Raw genomic sequence first — 21,420 nt, 5'->3', positions numbered from 1 at the left:
TATATGTCCCCAAGCCTCCCAAACAAACTTCTTGCCAGTGGCAGATGACAGGGTCGACAAAATGATCGATTGCGGCACATTGACGTTCTCCGCTATATTACGATGTTAAAGCTTATTGTTCTACTCGATGATTATCTTACGTAGTATATCCACGTAATGCCCACCCCCATCTGGATACTCCCTTGTCCGTTTTGGGGTTGACAATGCGCCGCTTTGTGTTCGCTTTTGCGTCCACCGTTTGTCGTCAGCATTATAATTCAGCCTCTGACAGGTGACATACCGCCCTAATTGTGCTTCCCCAGTTCTGTAACCACGGACTAACTGGACCGGGGGAAAACACGGAGTAGATTGTCACGTTAAACCACGTTTACCTCGGCCGAGACCCGTTACAACCTCTTCAAAAACCAAAGTAGATAATTTGAACGAGCAAGAAATACAAGTGATTGACTTCTTCTGGTTTGAGTATTTTTTGAGTATTTTTTGAGTATTCATGTAGAAACGACCGATAGGAAAACGGGACCGTTTCAAAAAAGAAACACCTACAAAGGCCCTTGTGAATCCACAAAGGGCTCCAAGAAATGAAGTAACTAAAAGATAAAGAAATGGTGACATAGTCGAACAGCTTGCTAGTGTGTTGAACGCTGACAGTCAAGAGTAGGTCATGAAGATTCAGTGATACCGTCTACAGCATGGGAAACATATGGAAGCCTCGAGTGGTTATCATTGGAAAACTGAACAATCTATAAAGCAAAAACAACGCCAACCATACTGGTTCACCGGATATATATAATGCATAGCCCACGTCTTAACGATCATCCATAGCACCATTACCACGCACCCACAATTCCAGCGATTGGGATATCAATACCAGTTGTGTAGGAGCTCGCGTCGCTGAGGAGGTACACGTACGCTCCACCAAGCTCCCGTGGGTCGGCCAGACGAGGCATACCACCGTAGTATTGCATCTTGAGATCCCAGTCCGGAGACTTCTCAACGTAGTATGTCATTGCGGTACGAACGAAGCCGGGAGAAATGCTGTTGACGCGGATGCCATGTTGGCTCCACTCCATGGCCAGTGTGTGACACATATTCCGGACTGCGGCCTTGGTCGCACCGTAAGGGGCAGAAGGGGCAGCCTGAAAGAAATGGTTAGCGATGCCCTTCGTTGAAGCGACTGGACCGAGCTATACGCACCCTATTTGGTCGATAAGAAGTCATACTGGAAGTCATGACGATAGACCCCTTGATGCCAAGCTCAATGAATTTGCGTGCGACAATTTGAGCGCAGAAGTATGCACCAAAAACCTGATACCTGTTAGCCTATCATCGTGCACTAGTGGCAGGGGAACACTCACATTGAGATTGAAGAGTTTATCCAATTGTTCACGGTCAAACTTGAGTGCAGGCTGATGCTTGGTCATTCCAGCGTTGGCCACCAAGCCATCGATCCGACCCGTTTCCTCAATCACTTTGTTGATAGCATTCTCAATACTTTCTTCGCTCGTCACATCAGTTTGAATATAGCGGAAGTTGCTGTATCTCTTCTGGAGCTCCGCAAAGTCCTCTCCAGGCTCCATCAGGTCGAAAGAGTATACGAACTTGGCCGAGTTCGCGAGACAGACCTCCGCGATTCCCAAACCGATTCCGCGGTTGGCGCCCGTAATTGCGATTACTTTGTTCGCGAGGGTAATCTGCCAGCTGAAGTCCGAAGAAGGCATCGTGCTGAGATATGGCTGTGCTTCAGGCTTAGGAGCTGCAGCTGCAGCTGGAGCCGGAGCTGGAACATTCTCGGTCGCGGCAGGAGGCATGATGGCAATGGTGATGGTGAATCTGGAAGAAAAACAAATATATGGATGAGGGAACTGGTAGAGATGTCCAGGTCCTTCAATATTTAAATGGAGAAATGGAGGGGAAGGTAACTGCCGATTATTCTGAGCGACGTCAACTCTTATCGGCCATGCCCCGAGGGTGGGATGCAAAACTGCGTCATAGCCCTTGATTTCGGCTCGAGGCAGGCATCTCGGCTCACGGAGCATTAAGTAATAGCATTTAATTGCTTAAAGCTACTGTCTTGACGTCATGAGACAAAATGGCCGTGGATGCAGGTGCTTTGGCCGACCCCAGATCAACAACAAGGGCGGATATGAGCATATCCTGGGGCATTTCCGAGGTGGGTCCGATCTGCCTCGTCGCGAGGCACAACCCTTCGGATAGAACCACCAAACCCTTTTCAGGTCCCAATCATGAACAGAGTTTGCGGGGAAGCCGTACCGGTTTTGCGGAGGTGGATTCAGGCAGCGCTTTAGTCTGTTAGAGGCATCCCGGGTTAGATTGTTGCCGAGGGCACAGACTATCGTGCGGGAAGATGTCGCGTTCCCATGGGCTCGTCGATGGCCTGACTGCGGCACTTTGCTACAGCTGGTTGGCCTGGGTATGCGACGTCTAATACTTGAGGGAAGTATAAATATCCGTTGATGGGTTGCCACGACTGTCTCGTCCAGTTTCAAGGGCATAGAAAGCTAGAACAGTTTGTTGGTTGTGTTGCCTTCTGTTCATCATTTCTCTGATTTCCTCACTCTCAAGGTTGTCCGTGCGATACAACCTTCTCAATGGCAGGCCATCTGGAAGTGGAGGGTAAGGAAGACCTTTCCTCAAAGGAAATCGAGGATGTTGGCGAGGAGACTGTGCCACCATACTCACCCGAGGAAGAGGCTGCCCTCGTGCGAAAGGTTGACCTGATGCTCCTTCCTACAATGTGGATCATGTATCTCCTGTCGTACATGGATCGAACAAAGTATGTCGGCGTTGTATCCTTTTCAGACCTCGGGAGCAAAGATATTACACTAATACCCATTTGCACATAGCATCGGAAATGCAAAGATCTCAGGGATGCAGGAAGACCTTAACCTGACATCAGACCAGTATTCGATTTGTCTAGTTGTCTTTTTCATCGGATACGTTGTCCTTGAGGTTCCTAGCAAGTAAGCAGCCATCCATTGTCTCAGATAATCCTTATGCTAACCTACTGTCATCTCCATAGCCTCATACTCAGTCGAACACGGCCCTCTTTGTTCCTTCCCGGAATTATGGTGATTTGGGGGACGCTGACATGTGTCATGGGTGTCGTGAAAGACTTTAAGCACCTCGTTGTATTACGGACGTTGATAGGTATGAATGTTGTGACCATTCAATCAAGCGCTTTGATAAAAAGACCATATACTGACCGCAACAGGTTGCGTTGAGTCTGGTTTTGCACCAGGCATACTTCTTGTTATCTCTTCCTGGTACAAGAAAACCGAACAATCGAAGCGATTTGGTGTCTATATTTCCGCCGCCGTATTGTCCGGTGCGTTTGGTGGATTGATAGCTGCCGGTATTGTCGGTGGCCTAGAAGGCGCACACGGCATTAGGGGATGGCGATGGCTGTTTATTGTTGAGGGAGCTGCTACTGTAGGATTCGCATTAATAAGTTTTTTTATACTTCCTGATTTTCCCGCCACAACTAAGCGTCTATCCGAAAGAGAGCGATACGTCGCCATTGCAAGATTGGAATCAGACAATGTCACGGCCATGACGGATGGTGGCGAGCGATTGAGTCCATGGCAGGCTATCCTGGCATCAATGAAGGACTGGCGGACATGGATGTTCGTTATTGGATACATGGTAATTGGATTCACCCTTTCTCTCGCCCTGCGCAATACTGACAGATCTTAAGGTCATTGTTGGTGCCAGCACGCTTTCTTACTTCTACCCGACTCTGGTCAAGGGTCTTTTCGGCGATGCCTCCACCATGAGAATCAACTTCCTTACAATCCCCATCTATGCAGTAGCATTTGTCTGTACTGGCATCACAGCATATTTCAGTGACAAGATTCCTTTGTGGCGTGGTGTTGTCATTGCTGCCTGGCTGACATTCTCCCTTGTATGCTCGATCGCTGTTTGTGCGGTATATAACTATAGTGCTCGATATGCTCTTCTTGTCCTCATGGCAGCCGGTTTGTGGGCAACCAATGGAGGTACACTTGCCTATGCCTCCTCGGCCTTCGCAGATATGCAGCCGCAGGTTAGAGGTGTCAGCCTAGCGCTGGTGAACGCGCTAGGGAACCTAGCCCAGATCTATGGTTCCGTATGTATTTGCTTATCAATCCACAGACTAAGCTATTGCTAACGTTATATTAGTATCTGTTTCCAGACTCGGACAGCCCGAAATATATTATGGGCTTTGCTGTGATTTCGGCCATGTTGGCAGTTGGGGTGATTGTCTTCCTGATTCTGCATGTTTGGATTCGTCGCAAAGCCAAATCAGATGCGAGGCAGTATAATTAGGACAGCGATTGCAGAGTTTGCGCATGATTGTATCTTAAGATACGAGCATGAGGTTGACCAGCTGGCGCGTCCTAATCACTAGCGGCGACAATGGTAGAGGACCCTTGATATGAATAACGAACAAATGTATATATATATGATGAGTCCTTGACGAATGCATACCATAGTAGGTAATACACCACATGTGATCCAGAAACGTACTGTGCCGCGGACGTCTCGCATTAGCTGGAAGGGAATGTGCCTGAGGGTATAAAAGAAGGTGGCGCTTCCTGGCCGTCAACTGGAGTTCAGATATGACGCAAATGGAGAGATTCTTTGATGGTTCTGTTGGCCGTTGTAGAATACCCTTGCTTTTCGCTGATACTAATGGTCCATATCTGGCCACCCTATTCAAAAGTTGGATCAATATTACGTACGTCATACAAACTCATCTAGCAAAGGCAGAGAGCTCATCTTTCTGATATTCAGCTTCAAGTTCTTTTGTTAAGGAATCCGCAGGCCAGCGTATTCGTCGTTGACACTTGTCTAGGAGATCAAGCAATGCAGCTCGTTCATGGGGAGTATGAACACCGAGCCCTGCTGAAACGAAGTTAGAGGTAAACACATAGCAAAACACTTGGCGGGGGGCAAGTTACCTCCATATAGACACTGGAGTGAGACAAAAAAAGCCATGTCATCATTTTCGTCATTCGTGCGAGCAATTCCACAAATAGTGCAAAGAGAGGACGTAAGAAGTTTCTGCGCAGCTCGATAGTCTTGAAGTCCGCCAATGGAAGGACGGTGTAGAATGACTATGATCCTGGCTAGGCTATGAAATTGCAAAGCAGCCGCACAAGGAGGGGGATTGACCCAGATTGGGGGGAAGACATCGGAGCTCGAAGGTACTGGGAGTGGGCTGAATTCCCGCGGAAGACAGTCTTGCCATTCTTGTAACATATAGAGTAACTCGTTCCCTCGTTCCAAGCGTTGCTCCAGGTCAGTCGATTCTGACTCTTCCCGTGAAGCGTAGTTGACGCACTGTGCAAGTAGGTAGATTGCACGGGTCGTTAGTTCGGGTATCGTGAGGACTGAAACATGCTTTTGTGGCCTCCAGAAACTGAAGACTCGGCGCCGCTCGCGCATTGCTACCCAGACATCCTGTCTAAGCCAGGCCCACCACACGGCTTGACGGAGGCCTCCGCATTCACCATGATTGTTTTGATATCGCTGTATCCAGAACACTCCTTTAAGATGTCGCTCCCAGTCCCGGTTGGAGCCATCAATCATCTCATAGGTACTAATTAAAAGGGCTGTGGCAATTAGCTCTTGGCTTCCAGCATATGATTGATAACGCATAGCCTTGTTCAGGTAATGTAGTGTTTCATAGTAATAGCGAACAGCGACATTCCGATCAATTGAATATGACGAGTCAGAATCGCGACGATCGCCAGGGGTTTCCCTGAGAAGCGTCAGATGTCTCGCCGATAACGCCAATAACGCCTTCATCAGACCGGTGTTTCTCAGAGCCAGATGGGGAACGACAGAACAGAACTGCTGGGATGAATCAAAAAAGTCCAACCAGCCGCTGAACGTCTGCACAAAGTGAGTAAATAACCGAAACTCCTGTTCCGATAGTTGAATGGGAGCCGATGTGCTCCACGAAGATGGCACGTCCGGAAGAGCCTGTGACTGCTCATCAACAGCTGCCAATGGAACTTTCTTTCCCATTTCAGGGTCATGGTGAAATGCTGCCGCCTGAAAGCTTTCCCGTTCTCTCAAAGTTCGTGGCTCAAAGGCCGGACTTTGCGTTGAGCTTATTGAAGCTTCGTCTGCCGTCGGCAATGGGAATCTCTGCTGAGGGGATAGCAAAAACTCTCTGTCTGCATTTGCAGCATCCTGAGCCAGAAGCTCAAACCAGCTCAGGGGCGCCACCCTCGATGAGGTCGCTGATGACTCCGTACCAGGTGAAGGTACATATTCGACAAGCGGAGATGACACTGATCTGCTCGAAATCGGACGGCGAGCGGATCTATTAGGGGCTAATGTTTGATTAAAATTGGTTGGCTGTATTGCGTGTTCTTGGTGACATGCATCCACTAGCACTTGCAGAGGTTCGTGAATCTGTGCCTGGGAGCTTATCACCGTTGGGATATCTTGGCTCTGGGTTGTGCTCATAGACGCGTGAGATGAAGTATCAATGCCGTTCCCATAGACGCAGGGCCGTTGACCTTTTGCGCATGGTCCACATTGTGGGCGGATCTTTGACGATAAGCGATAATTTCCACTACCCAAGTGTTTTTATGTGGACTGATCAACTTACCTCGTCGCATTTGACGTGGCGACGCTTGCAAATTAAGCTAAGGACGATCAGTACTACTCGCAAAATGACAGGCGCAAAAATTCCAGTGAGACTGACCACCCCGTGTTAGTTCGCAAGCCTCGCCCGCGAGATTTGCGTTGTTTCCGAATGCCACTCTGCGGGCCATTGTTCGGCATGGTGGAGAAAGCCCAAAAATAAACAATTATGTGACAGCCGATATCAACCAATGCAAGGATGTTGGACTTTGCATTGCTGGAAAGTCGGGTCGGGGTTGGAGCACGTGCCGAGGCTGCCTGAGCCACGTGGCAGCGAACTGACCTTTGTGGGCCTTGTTCTCCTTGTCCAGCGCTTGCAGATACCGCATTAGTCATTAGGACCACCTGCCTCGTCACGAGCACATCTCGTTATGAGCTCGAGCTCAATTAAAGAACATGCGAAATCCCCACGACGATAGTGTTTCTTGGACACCAAAACAGCTCAGTAATTATCTTTAACCCCGCTTTACAATGACTCGGCGTGCGACAAACAAGACCCTGCAAATCTTGGATGCAGCGGAAAAAGGCCGATATGGCGTTCTTGCAGCAATTGCGTAGGTCATAGTGATTGCTATTTCGGAAGTATACAACTTAACAAATGTCCTTAGCTATAACGTCGAACATATCACTGCATTCGTCCGAGCAGCCGAAAACCGCAAGTCGCCGTTAATCATTCAATTATTCCCTTCGGCGCTGACCCAAACACCATCACTTGTTCATGCAGCCGCAGCCGCAGCGAGAGCAGCCTCTGTTCCTATCTCACTTCATCTCGACCACGCACAGGATTATGATCAGATCAAAGAGATCGCTGATACCCTCCCCTTTGACTCGATAATGGTAGATATGAGTCATTATGAGAAGGAGGAAAACTTAGAAAGAACCGCATCTTTGCGTGAATATTGTCACGCTAGGGGAATATCGACGGAGGCCGAGACGGGGCGAATCGAAGGTGGTGAAGATGGGATTATGGACACAGGTGATTTGGAAGGTATGAAATCCAAATGTTGAACTCAGAATTTCTAATCTAATACTTTGTACAGGAATCTTAACTAGCCCTGAAGATGTTGAAGACTTCATACGTGCGGGGGTTGACTATCTGGCTCCGAGTGTTGGCAACCTTCACGGTGATTATGGTCCCAAAGGGCCGCAACCAGACATGGACCGGTAAGAATTGCAATGAAAAGTACACCGAGCGTCGCTGAATCTCATGAATGTGTTAGGCTTCGCGGAATTTTCAAAGCACTTAATGGGCGCGCCCGATTGGTGTTACATGGAACCAACGACTTTTCCCCAGAGCTGTCGAAAGCGTGTATCGAAGCAGGTGTCTCCAAGTTCAATGTCAACAAGCTCGTTTTGGACCCGTGGTATGACTATATCAGAGCTAATATCAACAAGCCTATAACACAGGTGATTGATGAGGGAATTGAGGTTCTTATACAGTCAATGGAGCGGTGGATGGACATAATGGGCAGCAGTGGAAAGGTATAAAAGAAATTAGAATTGCGAGATTCTTCTCTTAATGTTAATAATATATCTTAAAGCCATCTAAAGGCGAGCATACTGTAAGCGTTAGACTCATTGTGGTACTTTTTACTACAGATGATAGAAAATTACGTTCATTAAAAATGCTTATGTGAAGTAGTAAAGAGTTTTCCTCAAAAGGCGTAGTCAAATCATAGGCGACAGTTATTACGAAGGATTTATGGCACCAGGAAGTTGTATCGTGATTACAAAAGACTGAGCCAACAAGGGCAAGTAGGATAATTGGGCGTTTGTCCTATAGAATGGTATTAAACTCAACACGATCATGATGCCTAGTGATAGTCTGTCGGAGATATAAGTATTAGTATGAGATATCAATTGCGTAGAGCCATCGCTGCGAGCGAGTATATTGTATTGACTGAACCCAAGCTATTAAATTGCCAACTTGTACTCTAGGATAGAGCTGTTGTTGCGCAGAAAGACGTTATTCGAGATCACCCGTGCTGTCCTCATCAGCTGCCTCCTCATCATCCAGTAACGGCACAAAGCGGAAATCTACAAAGGTCACTGTGGGCCCTAGCGATCCCCCAGATGGTCTTGTGGTATTGCTCGCGCCGCTGGAGCCGTGTGCGTCGAATTCAATCATGAACTGAAGACTTAAAACTCCTTGCCGGTCGCCTCGAATGCTCACTTTGTTAGCCACAGACATAGCACGAGATGCCTTCTGCATAAGGGAAAATCGGTAATTTTGCTTGATGCGAGAACCCATTGACGATGGTGGGCTGACAAGGAAGGTCTCGGTGACAGTAGGCGCAAGCTTGGTCCTCTTAGCCCGAGACCTGGATGTGCCGTCATCTGTCAACACTTTGCGAGACTGGGACGACGCCCCGTTGTTCGGGCCTTGTTCCTCTATTGAGAACTCTACAGACGATTCGCTGAACGGACCACCAGAACCGGACAAGGCGAAGAAAGGTTCCCGATCTGCCGAGGCGGATATCTTTAATACGTTTGGATTAGTGGCACCCAGCTCCACAATGGCATTATGTAGCCAGGCAGAGCGCATAATGACCTTCATTATGATGGCATCACGTTGAAGAGGGATATCGACTTCGCCACCATCGGGTTCGTAGGTCGTTAGTTCACAAGTGGTCTTGATTCCTGTCTCTGATAAAGTGATGCTCAAAGGGGAACCGTTCTGGAAATATTGCAAGGTGCATGAACGATCAAAAAGCAATGCGGGTGTGGTAAAGGCGTTCGATGACGAGGGGTTCGACGGTTGGACACTAACTGCCTTGTTGGCCCCAGTGGAGGATGGATCATTTACACCAAAAATCTTCAGCGTCTCAAGGAGTGCAGAAAGCGACACAACAAAGCACGGGTTGTAAGTAGCATCTGAAGAATCATCACCGTCCCCCAGATCTCCAGAAGTGCTGTTCGGCGCGGCTGGTGGATTGAAGGTGTATGTAGTAAAGAGGGCTTTGTCGAGAAACGCGAGTCCTTGTATTACTCGGCCTTCCTCCACAGAAAAGCGAATCCCATCTGGGGTAATAAGCACGGTAGCTTTTGGTACAAAACCAATGCACTGTAGCAGAGTATAGAGATGGTGAGCATTGCTGGAAACAGCAGAAAAGATGGGTTCCACGTCGGCCATGGCTGGGTGTACGAGATAGCGGAAATGATCGAAAGGAAAGAACTCGGACAAATTAGATTAAAAGAGAGTCTGCAGGGAGGAAGAGCTTCGACGTTTCTAATGGTATAATCCTTCTGCTTCTCTCTTAACTGGGTATATGGTACATTGAAAAGATCTGGAAGTCTTCCTAGACGTAGACCCCAACAGCGCAGATCATGTATACGGCCCCGAAGCTGGATAGAGGTATTAGCCATTGTCGGTCCGTTTGCGCAACGCGCTTTTCTTACCCGAATGCCAACGACGCCGGGACGCCAAATGAAGCGATACTCAAGAAAGAACGGTCTGTTTGGACGTTAGAAAAAGGATGAAAGTAAATTGGATAGGGACACAAACTCAGTCCGAAAAGACCAGTCAATATGAGTGCTGGAATACTCGTTAGTGCTATCGGTTAATGGCCTGTAGCGCGAACCTGTCTTACCAGAAAGCAAGAGGGTGAAGCCGACGGAGAACTGGCTATCTTTGGAAATCAGTGGAGCGTAAGGGCTCGCGGAGGCTGCCTCCCAAACTTCGTTCAACGACATGGGGATAGATTGATTTTTATGAAGCCCAGTAGATAGCGACTAGAGCAAATATAGCATGAAACGAATGAATTGGAGACTATTGAAAGTTTACTGAAGTTCCCTAGAACAAGTAGATAGTTATCTGGCATAATGGTGCCGGATCATTGTGTTCCCGATACCGACCCCCCATATCGGCCAAACGTGGAGATCGCGCCGCTTGGACTAAGAGCTGACAAGCAAGCGTTATAACCTCTTTACTTACTTGTACACTTAACAAGAATGGCGTCAGAAAGTGAGTGGACAGTGCTGAAATGCGATTGCCCGAGATCCTTGATGTGTTTATTTACTGAACGAAGGTCCAGACAACAAACGGAAAGCTTCGGAGGAAGCCCTTTCCCCAGATTCACAGCTACAGAGTAAGAAAGCGCGCACCGATTCCCCAGAGAGGGAACCAAAGGTCTGTTTCTTCGATACAGGAATGCTATCGGCGGAGTGTGCTAACGGTAACTTAAAGTCTGAAGGTGGACCATTGGGAAAGCCACCATTGAGGATTGTTCCTTTCCCGGAGAAGGTAGGCCGCCTTGTTTGATCGCTTATGTGAACAATGCTTATCATGGACCTTTGATAGCCAGCCGTACTAGAAGAACGTCGAGGGGAGATCGAATTCCGGGTCGTTAATAATGATGGTTCGCGCGACAGCTTTGTTGTCCTCACTGGACTGAAGTGCATCTTTCAGAAGCAGCTCCCGAAGATGCCCAAAGATTACATTGCTCGATTGGTCTATGATAGATCGCATTTATCTATCGCCATTGTCAAACATCCACTGGAAGTAGTAGGGTATGTGCGCGTGATCTTTTTCGGAGGCCTGGCACACGCTCTTGCTAATGATGCGTAGAGGAATTACATACAGGCCTTTTAACAGTCGCAGATTTGCGGAGATTGTCTTTTGTGCCATATCCTCTGATCAACAGGTGAAGGGTTATGGTGCGCATTTGATGTCTCACCTGAAGGTAACTGGTCTCGACACATTGCGGTGCACAGGGAATGCTAAGCGCTATACAGGATTATGTGAAGGCAACGTCGCCTATCATGCATTTCCTGACATATGCGGATAACTATGCTATTGGGTATTTCAAGAAGCAAGGGTTCACCAAGGAAATTACACTGGATAAGTCTATCTGGATGGGTTATATTAAGGATTATGAAGGGGGCACCATTATGCAATGTACGATGCTTCCAAAAATACGGTATCTTGAAATTGGCCGTATGCTTCTAAAGCAGAAAGAAGCAGTACACGCCAAGATCCGTGCCTTCAGCCGGTCACATATCATACACGCCCCGCCAAAGGAATGGAAAAATGGAGCGTGTAAAATCGATCCGTTAAGTATCCCGGCAATCAAGCAATCTGGATGGTCACCCGACATGGATGAGTTAGCGCGTCAACCACGCCATGGACCGAATTACAATCAACTACTACATCTGCTGAACGATATGCAAAACCATAGTGCAGCCTGGCCTTTTACGCAGCCGGTCAATCGTGACGAGGTTCCTGATTATTACGAAGTGATCAAGGAGCCAATGGATCTGTCGACCATGGAGGAAAAACATGAGAAGGACATGTATCCAACACCACAAGATTTCATCAAAGATGCTATGTTGATCTTCGACAATTGTCGAAGATACAACAACGAGAACACGCCTTATGCAAAAAGTGCGAATAAATTGGAGAAGTTTATGTGGCAGCAAATTCGAAATATTCCCGAGTGGTCGGTAAGTACATGAGTGCAGCCCTGGTTTGGTGATACCCGCGTTGCTAACCTTTGTCTTATAGCACCTGGCGGATGGCCACTGATCGATTGAATGATTGCATGAGCTTGGAGAGGTAGGAGTTTCGGCTGCTGGCGTTTGAATTTTTTCTGAAGACGGTGTCATGAGCAAATACCCAATTGATGCATGGAGCATTTCGGTTTTTATTTTTAATATGTATTTCTAGGTGATAAACTCGAGGGGATTCGTGCAACAGTGCTATTCCTTGGCATTGTATACTTCCTTGTCCTTTCTTTTTTTTTTATATATATATTTATAACAGTTTCCTTCCTTCCTTGAACAGTCTAGGCGACATTCGATATAGTCACATTTTTATTGCCGATCCTTTCAAGGCTTATTTTTTTTTGGCAAAGAAATGTGACATATCTGGGTCGGCGATCCTTGAATTGGATGAGTATCCATGGATGATGGCATCCCTTGCCGAAAGCTGTCGAGAACGTGGAGGTGATCATCGGGCCGTGGGTCCAAGCCAATTTAATTTCGGATCAACGTTAAGGCGGGCCGTTAGTTTGGGCTTAGCGGGCTGCCAGCCGTGCAGAAAGAAACCAACCATCCCAAGTCTCTTGGAGGCTTTACTTGAAGGCTGGTGTGTTTCTATTTCTATTTCTACGTCCTCACTCTGGACTCTGCAGCTTGCGATCCTTGCTGGGCTTCTGAATGGATTGAGCCTGACTTTTGGGTTTCAGCTGCGATCCGGTGGCTGTTTGTTTACTCTCATCTAACTCCCCCTCTCCCAGGGGTTTCTGTGACGGACAGGCTCCAAAATTCTAAATTATTCACGACAAATTCCACCCAATTCTCACACCCAAATCATTTCCCTCGTCATTCGTTACTTTACTCATTCGCCAGAATCTCTGTTGCTGTCATCGAAATCATAATTGGACCCTGCGGTTTATTTACGGCTAATCCCTCCCGCAACCCGACCTAGACGTTCTTTCCCCTTTTCTTAGACCGATCTCACTATTCGACATAATTATCATTCTAAAAGATGGCGTCGCCTTCGCTTACGGACTTGGAGCAGCGGAATCGGCTCCCGACTCTCTTTGAAGTCCTCAGCCGTCGTACACTAGCTCCTGTCGATCTTTTTTCGTTTTACATTTACATGCGGGACCAGCAGCGCTCGGTCGATTATTTGGACTTTTGGTATGATACATGCGCGCCTTGGCGTACCAATCGCCCGAGAAGCTTCTAACCATACTGATTTTAGGCTCGATGTTTCGCAACATATGTCTTTGTGTCGTCATTATGTCCGAGAGTTGCGCCGATCTGTTCTAGTAGCTACTCCCGACTTGGAGAAAGCAGATAGCAAAGGCTCCTCTGATGCCTTAGGGAACCTCGAGACTTTTGGCGATATACCGCTGGTGGAAGCCGGACCCTCTGGTTTGCGACACGGCAACCATGACTTGGATGATCAGGACGCCGATCAAAGATTATCGGCATTCCTGCGCGCTGATGGTCATAACCCAGGGCACTCGCCCCAAGACAGCCTTGGCTCACAGAATGCCGCCCGCACACCATCTAATGAACAGCCACCTCGCCCAAGCTCTGGAACGCGGAACGATTCTACTTCGCCTGGCCATACTGTGGCACGGGCCGACATTCGTGCAAGTGCAGAGAAGATTCTGTATACATACCTGCTTCCTGGCGCAGAAAGAGAAATCGTACTGCCGGAGGATATGGTATCTACGATCATCAATTTGGTTGAGGATGACGGCCGAGATGACCCAGAAGTCTTTGATCCCGCCAAAGACTATGTTTTCCAGGCCATGGAGCGCGATGCATTCCCAGGGTTTTTGCAGGCGAAGGCCCTGGGTAACCTTGTCCCGCTGAGTACAATTGCCCGTCTCGCCTTTGCGCTGATAAGCTTTGGTGGCGGGTTTTGGGGTGCCTTCTACGTTGTCCTCCGCGACAAGCCAAGGCACATCCGTTGTTGGGTATGTTGTAGTGGTTTGCCCGGTTTTTGCTGCGCTTCGACACTAACAATCATGCAGTTGATACTACCGTTTATTGTCGCATCCTATTTTATTGTCTCATATCAATATAAGATCGACCCTGTCATGGCATTTCTCGGATACAGTGAATATACCTTTATGAACTGGTCGCCGATCCGCGAACCTTACGTGCGAAAGCTGTTGAACAAACGCGCCACGGCAACTATTTTAATCGCTGCATTCGTCGCCACCGCGCTCAGTGTCCTGTTCATCTTTGTTCCTGGTACTATGCTCTGAGCTCACTGGCGTCACACATGCCAGATTCTGGACCGAGTCTTTAGGGTTCACTTTGGTGCCTCTATTGGAAGGTTTAGTGTGGGCGTGTAATCCCGGCTGCCCACAGCCGGCAGCTCTAACCATATGGCTACAAGGTCTGGCATACAAGATCAGATGTCGCCTTGGCTCCGGCCACCCAGCTCTTCTGGCAACTGCGACGTGCTGCACTGAACAGGGTGGTCAAAACACGCGAAACTAACGCATATATTATTCCCCGTCATAGCAACGGACTCATGATCCTGAACCTATATGATCAGCTGACAGGGTATCCTAGTTTCACGGATCCCAGTTGCCTCAATTTCCGGTCAGTGGACCGTCTACCTTTGCTCTGCCAATATCGTCTTCCCTTGTTCCACACCATTTTTCCAAATTTCTTTTTTCTTTGTCCGTTTACATTCTGAGAATACCCCTTTTTTGCTAAGATTGTCCGTTAAACGACCTTCAGCGAGCCTTTTGGTTTAGTGTTAAGTGCATGAGAGTTAGGCTTTACAATGTGACATAAATAATGGGAGTAATACATTCTAATGGGCGACCGCGTACAAGTTGGACGGGAGAGAGAGAGAGAGAGAGGAGGATCTAAAAAGGCCGTACGTGGTGCTTGCTTCAACACCTAGTTGTCAAGAAGATCTAGCGATAATTCGTCATCTGAGAAAGAGATATGGTAATCCCTTGAGTTTATCACATCACATTAGGATTTCCTCCCTAAAACACGCTTCGCATGTCTAGCTCCAGCACCCGCCGATCCCGTAGCGGACGATCCTGCGCCCTGGTCAATATCCATCTTCGAGGTAGAAAATTGTGAATCATAGGCTCCATCAGCACCGTTGTCCCAGTATCCATCATCGAAGTCATCCCCGCTGAACTCGCGCTTATTGCCAACGAACCCTGAGGAACCACCCTTTGCACCTCCGTGCCAACTTTGCTTTTTGGATCCTGGAAACCGGGGGTTTGACTCACCCCCATCTGAGCCCCAGTTTGACAACGTTTTCTCAAATAACACCGCCCGAGCCTGTTCCTTCGCGCGCCGCTTTGCCGAGTCGGTCTTGATCCTAGCTATCTCGGCTTCGATGTCGCTGATGACGTCGCCGCAGCGGGTCTCCCACTGTGTGAGGATTGAGATCATCGTTGTCAGTGATTGAGGCTTCACGTCCCGTAAGGGTGCGACGGAGGTCACATTGATGGTCGGGGGGTTCGTCACCGGGGAGAGACGGGCGGTGATAAGAGAGGAGTAGATGGCGGTTGTGACTAGAGATTCGAGCTCGGAAGGAGCTGCGATTGAGAGTGCATCCATGAGGGTCTGATATGTGAGTGGCTTGATGGTTGCAGATAGGCTGAGAAGAGATAGAAGGCGGAGCTTTAGGGTTTGTTCATTGTTAAGTGGAGGGAGGTTCGGCGTTGCTGTTTTCGAGATGCGTTAATTAAATCATTGATGATATTCATAAACTCCATGAGACTAAGATCAATTTCGGTGGGGCATACTTTGATAATCCTGCCATGTACCCCAGGCAAAGACCTCCAGTAATGTAAGGTATCCTTGATACTCCGCGGGGGTGTCCTCTGACCGGAGGGCTTGAACTGTAGGCGTCTCTAGCAGCTCTGCGAATACATAAGTGTTCGGACTCGAAGTGGCATTTGTGATCAGGTTTGCGACGAATTTCGGTGATGTAGCGCTATTTGAGTTGGCCAGGAGGACGAAGGGTTGGAGGGCCTCCATGGCCCTAGAGTGTGTCTGATCCATTTGGACTGAAGTGGTTGTTTGGCGAGCGTTGATAACAAGGTATATGTTATATCCCGGTATTGTCTGTTGTTATTCCTTATCAGAGAGCCTTCCCTACTCCATGCAAATCACTTCTATTGCCGCTTAGAAACTATGCAGTCTGTCGGTGTGAATGGGAGATGTTTGCTGAAAGCAATGGTGATGATATCCAAGTGATGTCCCGAATGGGGTGTTTGTTTGGAATGCAAACAATGACATTTATCCCCACATGTGATAACTAGGCTATATCGGGAAATTTACTCTTACCATGTCCAATGTTCAGGCTTTTTCCTTCCTTTATTTTCTCTGCCACATTTTTTGGATGCTAATATAACTGTTTTAAACAGTTCGATTAATTACCTCAAAGTAGTTCTTCATCAGTCAAGAACTTTTTGTCCGATTATTGGCAGCTATCATACGGAGTACGCTGTCCTTGGAAACCTAATGCCCAATATGCCAGGAAGGGCGCATAGTCCTACAAATGGATGCAAGGAGACTACAGAACTATCATCAAGGAACCTGCATCACATAGAGTCGAAACCACGAATCACACAACAATCTTTGAGAACATTCTTTGTCAGAATCTCAGGAGCAATTGTCACCCTTAATATACTTGCAAAGGAACAGCATAGAGGATATCAGGTAATAGCGCTTAAAATGAAACATTAGAGGCTCTTGACTGTTTCATGGTCTGGACCCTTTCCTCTGACGTGCAGATTCATTGTTTCAACTAATAACGATGATTATTTTGACATCTTGAAGTTTCTTTCTTTCGTTTCTTAACCAACTGTTCCTTTTTGTTGGACCTGGACTCATTTCTGGGTTACCTATTGTGGTCTATTTCTGGAATCGAATCCGTGGAAGCTGCTGACGAGGAAAAGTACGTGGTCTTTCTTCCATCATCCGTGCTTTCTGGCCGTACGGTACGGTAAGGCTACTAGTCCCTGATCCACTGGACAGCCAAACTGTGGAATGCACATCAATCCTTGACTTAATCCCAACCCCCTCCCAGGCTGGAATGTAGGGTACGAGTAGTTTTTTCACTGCAAACATGAAAAGAATGAGCTTTATAGTCCTTGTCCGTCATTTCCAGGAAGAACCCCTTGGAAAAGCACAGGGAGACGTGAATGGAAAGGGGACCTGAAAGGCAATCTATCTCGGATCCGATCTAATCTACTGGTGGTAAAATACGAGTACCGGTGGCTACGTTTGACCTCAAATGCGATATACTCCGTACTTTGCATTTCCCACCCCCACTCCTTAGACAATAGCTGGTACTTGGCATCGATTTATAATAGAGCAATTTCCTCTTTCTTTTGCGTGCATATGCAAATCATTGAAAAACAGGCGGAAACCCCTCAGGGCCTCAGCTCACTGACTTCGTCCCCCATTGGAGTTCGGCGAAGATTAAATCCAGCTCGGCGAAGATTAAATTGATCGATCCGCTCGTACTTCCGACCGCATCCGCCTTGATTTTCCTTCCATCGAATCCACTAGTTGACGTCTTTTGTTCTTTGGCGCTAACATCGCTCCGTTCTTATTTCAACTAAAAGGGCCAGATAGCCGCTCCTATGCACTGACACGTTTACGCCTGGCTTGCTTTGCCTGGTTTCTGATCCCCGACAAGGCACGATGTTAGGCGCCGAGGTTGATGGCTCTTCCGCCGCCCGATCGCCAGCGCATATGGCAACCACCACAGTAAATGTGGAGGGAATGACGTGCGGCGCGTGCACGTCCGCCGTAGAGGGCGCTTTTAAAGGTGTGGATGGTGTTGGCGAAGTGTCGGTGAGCTTGATGATGGGCAGGGCTGTGGTACACCATGATCCAAACGTACTATCGCCGGACAAAGTCGCCGAAATAATCGAGGATAGCGGCTTTGATGCGACGATTATCTCTACAGATAGCCCAGCGGGCCCATCGGGTGATACAACTACAGTTAAAGAGAAGGGATCAATGGTCTCAACTACCACATTAGCGATTGAAGGGATGACATGTGGTGCCTGCACATCAGCGGTCGAGGGGGGTTTGAAGGAGGTAGCTGGCGTGAAATCGGTCAATGTTTCATTGCTCTCGGAGCGGGCGGTTGTAGAACACGATGCATCTACTGTTACACCCGATCAGCTTGCAGAAATCATTGAAGACCGTGGCTTTGGCGCTAGGGTGCTGGACACCGCTGCGCCTCAGAGCGGAGCTTCGCAGGAGACCACTGAAACTACGTCGCGACTGATGGTCACTACTGTTTCTATAGACGGTATGACATGCGGCGCATGCACGTCAAGTATCGAAAACATTTTCAGTGGTGTGGATGGCTTGGTCCAATTCAATATAAGCTTGCTCGCCGAGCGCGCTATCATCACTCATGATCCCGTGGCTTTACCGTCTAAGAGCATCGTAAATATGATTGACGATGCTGGTTTTGAAGCGACCATTCTGTCTTCTGAACCGCAAGCTCCTGTCTCGAGTGCCGTAGGCCGAGTCATACTGAACCTTCATGGCTTACGAGACGCACTCTCGGCGGGTGCTCTAGAGGAATCTCTTCTTCAGAAGCCAGGTATATCCTCAGCATCGGTAGACATCCCTACCTCGCGGATAACGGTATTATATGACAGTTCGGTCATCGGGGTTCGCTCGGTTGTGGTGGCGATTGAAGCTGCCGGATACAACGCCCTGCTTGCGGACACGGATGACACCAATGCGCAACTGGAATCCCTGGCCAAGACAAAGGAGGTCCAGGAGTGGAAGCGCTCCTTCTTGTTTTCTGTCTCATTTGCTGTCCCTGTGTTTGTCATTAATATGCTACTGCCTATGTACCTTCGCCCTCTCGACTTTGGCAAAGTACAGTTAATTCCTGGCCTCTACCTTGGAGATGTTGCTTGCCTTCTTCTCACTATCCCAGTGCAGTTTGGTGTCGGGAAACGATTCTATATCTCCAGCTATAAATCTCTAAAACATCGCTCGCCGACCATGGATGTGCTCGTCGTGTTGGGCACATCCGCCGCGTTTTTCTACAGTGTCTTTACAATGGTGATGGCCTTGATTATTGCGCCTCATAAGCGGCCCAGCACAGTATTTGATACGAGCACGATGCTGATCACGTTCATAACACTTGGTCGCTGGTTGGAGAACAGAGCTAAAGGACAAACTTCCGCCGCGCTCTCCCGGCTAATGTCGCTGGCCCCGTCGATGACGACCATCTACGATGACCCAATCGCGGCGGAGAAGATGGCAGAAGAATGGGAAGCCTCCAGAACCGGTAACGGCGAGCAGAAGTCAACATCTGATAATGAAAGGCCTGGGCCAGGACACCAAATTATCCCAACTGAACTGATTGAGGTTGGTGACATTGTCGTTCTTCGCCCTGGAGATAAAGTTTCTGCAGACGGCATCGTTATTCGAGGTGAAAGCTATGTTGATGAAAGCATGATTACTGGTGAAGCTCTGCCAATCCACAAGGCCAAGGGTAGCGCTGTGATCGCTGGGACAGTGAACGGCACGAGTTCTGTTGACTTCAAGGTCACACGAGCAGGCAAAGATACACAATTGAGTCAAATCGTCAAGCTTGTCCAGGACGCCCAAACAAGCCGGGCACCTATTCAACGCATGGCTGATACCGTTGCAGGATACTTCGTCCCAGCAATTATTAGCCTTGGATTGATCACGTTCTTTGGTTGGATGGTAATGAGCCACTTGTTACCGCACCCGCCCAAGATTTTCCTCGCGGACGATAATGGTGGTAAGCTCATGGTCTGTCTGAAGTTGTGCATATCGGTCATTGTATTCGCCTGTCCCTGTGCTCTGGGTCTTAGCACCCCGACAGCAGTTATGGTTGGCACCGGAGTTGGTGCTCAGCAAGGAATTCTCGTCAAAGGCGGTGCTATTCTTGAAGCTGCCACAAAGATTACTCACGTGGTTTTCGACAAAACAGGAACTTTGACTACTGGGAAAATGAGCGTGGCTGAGGCTAAGATTGAACGTCACTGGACTTCGAATGAATGGCGCCGAAAACTCTGGTGGCTGATCGTTGGCCTCGCAGAGATGAACAGCGAGCATCCTATTGGCAAGGCAATATTCTCCGCGGCTAAGACAGAGTCCGGCCATCCTGACGAAGGTGGGCTGCCGGGTAGCTTGGGCGATTTTGACGCGTGTGTTGGAAAAGGCATATCTGCTTTGGTCGAGCCTGCATCCAGTGCCGAGCGCGCTCGGTACCGCGTCTTAATTGGAAATGCCACGTTTTTGAGGTCCAGAGACATTTCAGTACCGGAATCCGCCGAGGCTGCGGATTCTGATATGGCGACGTCAAAGGTTCCTGCTGGTATTACAAGGATTCATGTGGCAATCGATGACCAGTACACGGGAACGCTCTTGCTCCGAGACACTGTCAAGGTAACCGCGGTAGCAGCGGTTGCAGCTTTGCACCGTATGGGTATCTCCACATCGCTCATCACAGGTGATACGCACGCTACCGCTATATCCATCGCGAACGCTGTTGGCATCTCGCCCGAATCTGTCCACGCCTCTGTCTCTCCCTCCGACAAGCAATCTATAATCTCATCACTGGAAGCATCAGGCGAACGGGTTGCCATGGTCGGCGATGGAATCAACGATTCTCCAGCCTTGGCCACCGCATCTATCGGTATCGCGCTTGCTTCTGGTACAGACGTCGCTATGGAGGCAGCCGACATTGTCCTGATGCGACCCGACGATCTCCTATCCGTACCCGCAAGTCTGTCACTTTCTCGAGCTGTCTTCAACCGCATCCGAATGAACCTCGTATGGGCCTGCATGTACAACGTCATTGGTCTGCCTTTCGCCATGGGCCTATTCCTCCCCTTCGGTGGATACATGCTACCCCCCATGGCGGCCGGCGCAGCAATGGCAGCATCAAGCATCTCGGTCGTGGTGAGCAGCCTTCTCCTTAAATTCTGGCGCCGACCACGCTGGATGGATGCCGAGAAGCTCGAGAAGCAGGTCGAAATGGGCAATCTCAGCTTCCGTGGCTCCTGCAAGAGTTGGTGGGAAGCAGCCCTCTCCGTCAGTGGATCCAGTGGTCGTGTTGGACCGTTACGATGGATCCAAGGCACAAGGTTTTGGTTCTTTGTTACTGGTAAACCATCGGGTCGTTTGGATTCGGACGAAGGCTACGTCCCGTTGCAGACCGTTGAACCTGCCGTCTAATCGTAATTACATCTATGGTTTTGTTACTTTTTGTTTATGGAGTTTATACACTACATCCAGCAT

General features: G+C 48.6%; 9 protein-coding genes across 9 annotated transcripts; 5 read left to right on the top strand and 4 right to left on the bottom strand.

The window, feature by feature from the left end:
- Window positions 1-827: 827 nt before the first annotated feature.
- F9C07_11138 (putative short chain alcohol dehydrogenase) lies at window positions 828-2,036 on the bottom strand (the record flags this gene model as incomplete). Its single annotated transcript, XM_041289173.2, has 3 exons — window positions 828-1,136; window positions 1,195-1,305; window positions 1,356-2,036. The coding sequence occupies 3 exons, from the start codon at window positions 2,034-2,036 to the stop codon at window positions 828-830; spliced, it is 1,101 nt and encodes a 366-aa protein (XP_041140036.2).
- A 573-nt stretch (window positions 2,037-2,609) lies between these two features.
- On the top strand, window positions 2,610-4,326 carry F9C07_2280157 (putative vitamin H transporter; the record flags this gene model as incomplete). Its single annotated transcript, XM_041289156.1, has 6 exons — window positions 2,610-2,794; window positions 2,865-2,981; window positions 3,041-3,168; window positions 3,233-3,663; window positions 3,716-4,126; window positions 4,180-4,326. 6 exons carry the CDS (start codon window positions 2,610-2,612, stop codon window positions 4,324-4,326), a joined length of 1,419 nt encoding a protein of 472 aa, XP_041140037.1.
- A 525-nt stretch (window positions 4,327-4,851) lies between these two features.
- F9C07_2058245 (fungal-specific transcription factor domain-containing protein) lies at window positions 4,852-6,801 on the bottom strand (the record flags this gene model as incomplete). The annotated part of the gene is made up of 3 exons (XM_071508610.1): window positions 4,852-6,564; window positions 6,626-6,662; window positions 6,722-6,801. The coding sequence occupies 3 exons, from the start codon at window positions 6,799-6,801 to the stop codon at window positions 4,852-4,854; spliced, it is 1,830 nt and encodes a 609-aa protein (XP_071366068.1).
- Window positions 6,802-6,934: 133 nt separating this feature from the next.
- F9C07_2280155 (fructose/tagatose bisphosphate aldolase) lies at window positions 6,935-8,306 on the top strand. Its single transcript, XM_041289157.2, has 4 exons — window positions 6,935-7,214; window positions 7,269-7,648; window positions 7,701-7,824; window positions 7,881-8,306. The coding sequence occupies exons 1-4, from the start codon at window positions 7,132-7,134 to the stop codon at window positions 8,146-8,148; spliced, it is 855 nt and encodes a 284-aa protein (XP_041140039.1). The 5' UTR covers window positions 6,935-7,131; the 3' UTR covers window positions 8,149-8,306.
- A 320-nt stretch (window positions 8,307-8,626) lies between these two features.
- F9C07_11134 (putative DNA repair protein Rad1) lies at window positions 8,627-10,353 on the bottom strand (the record flags this gene model as incomplete). Its single annotated transcript, XM_071507557.1, has 3 exons — window positions 8,627-9,681; window positions 10,166-10,195; window positions 10,251-10,353. 3 exons carry the CDS (start codon window positions 10,351-10,353, stop codon window positions 8,627-8,629), a joined length of 1,188 nt encoding a protein of 395 aa, XP_071366067.1.
- Window positions 10,354-10,584: 231 nt separating this feature from the next.
- GcnE lies at window positions 10,585-12,114 on the top strand (the record flags this gene model as incomplete). The annotated part of the gene is made up of 6 exons (XM_071507556.1): window positions 10,585-10,624; window positions 10,695-10,789; window positions 10,847-10,903; window positions 10,961-11,169; window positions 11,228-11,342; window positions 11,395-12,114. The coding sequence occupies exons 1-6, from the start codon at window positions 10,612-10,614 to the stop codon at window positions 12,112-12,114; spliced, it is 1,209 nt and encodes a 402-aa protein (XP_071366066.1). The 5' UTR covers window positions 10,585-10,611.
- A 925-nt stretch (window positions 12,115-13,039) lies between these two features.
- On the top strand, window positions 13,040-14,751 carry rgsB (RGS domain protein). The gene is made up of 3 exons (XM_041289159.2): window positions 13,040-13,302; window positions 13,367-14,093; window positions 14,151-14,751. Exons 1-3 carry the CDS (start codon window positions 13,148-13,150, stop codon window positions 14,385-14,387), a joined length of 1,119 nt encoding a protein of 372 aa, XP_041140042.1. The 5' UTR covers window positions 13,040-13,147; the 3' UTR covers window positions 14,388-14,751.
- A 363-nt stretch (window positions 14,752-15,114) lies between these two features.
- On the bottom strand, window positions 15,115-16,164 carry F9C07_11131 (uncharacterized protein; the record flags this gene model as incomplete). The annotated part of the gene is made up of 2 exons (XM_041289177.1): window positions 15,115-15,824; window positions 15,906-16,164. The coding sequence occupies 2 exons, from the start codon at window positions 16,162-16,164 to the stop codon at window positions 15,115-15,117; spliced, it is 969 nt and encodes a 322-aa protein (XP_041140043.1).
- Window positions 16,165-17,814: 1,650 nt separating this feature from the next.
- Window positions 17,815-21,357, top strand: F9C07_11130 (putative copper-transporting ATPase; the record flags this gene model as incomplete). The annotated part of the gene is made up of 1 exon (XM_041284485.1): window positions 17,815-21,357. The coding sequence occupies one exon, from the start codon at window positions 17,815-17,817 to the stop codon at window positions 21,355-21,357; it is 3,543 nt and encodes a 1,180-aa protein (XP_041140044.1).
- Between the last annotated feature and the right edge of the window lie 63 nt (window positions 21,358-21,420).

Source organism: Aspergillus flavus, chromosome 1 (genome assembly GCF_009017415.1).
Source record: "Aspergillus flavus chromosome 1, complete sequence".
NCBI classification, from domain to species: Eukaryota; Fungi; Ascomycota; class Eurotiomycetes; order Eurotiales; family Aspergillaceae; genus Aspergillus; species Aspergillus flavus.
Note: the sequence above shows the minus strand (reverse complement) of the source record. Positions and strands in the feature narration are given on the sequence as shown.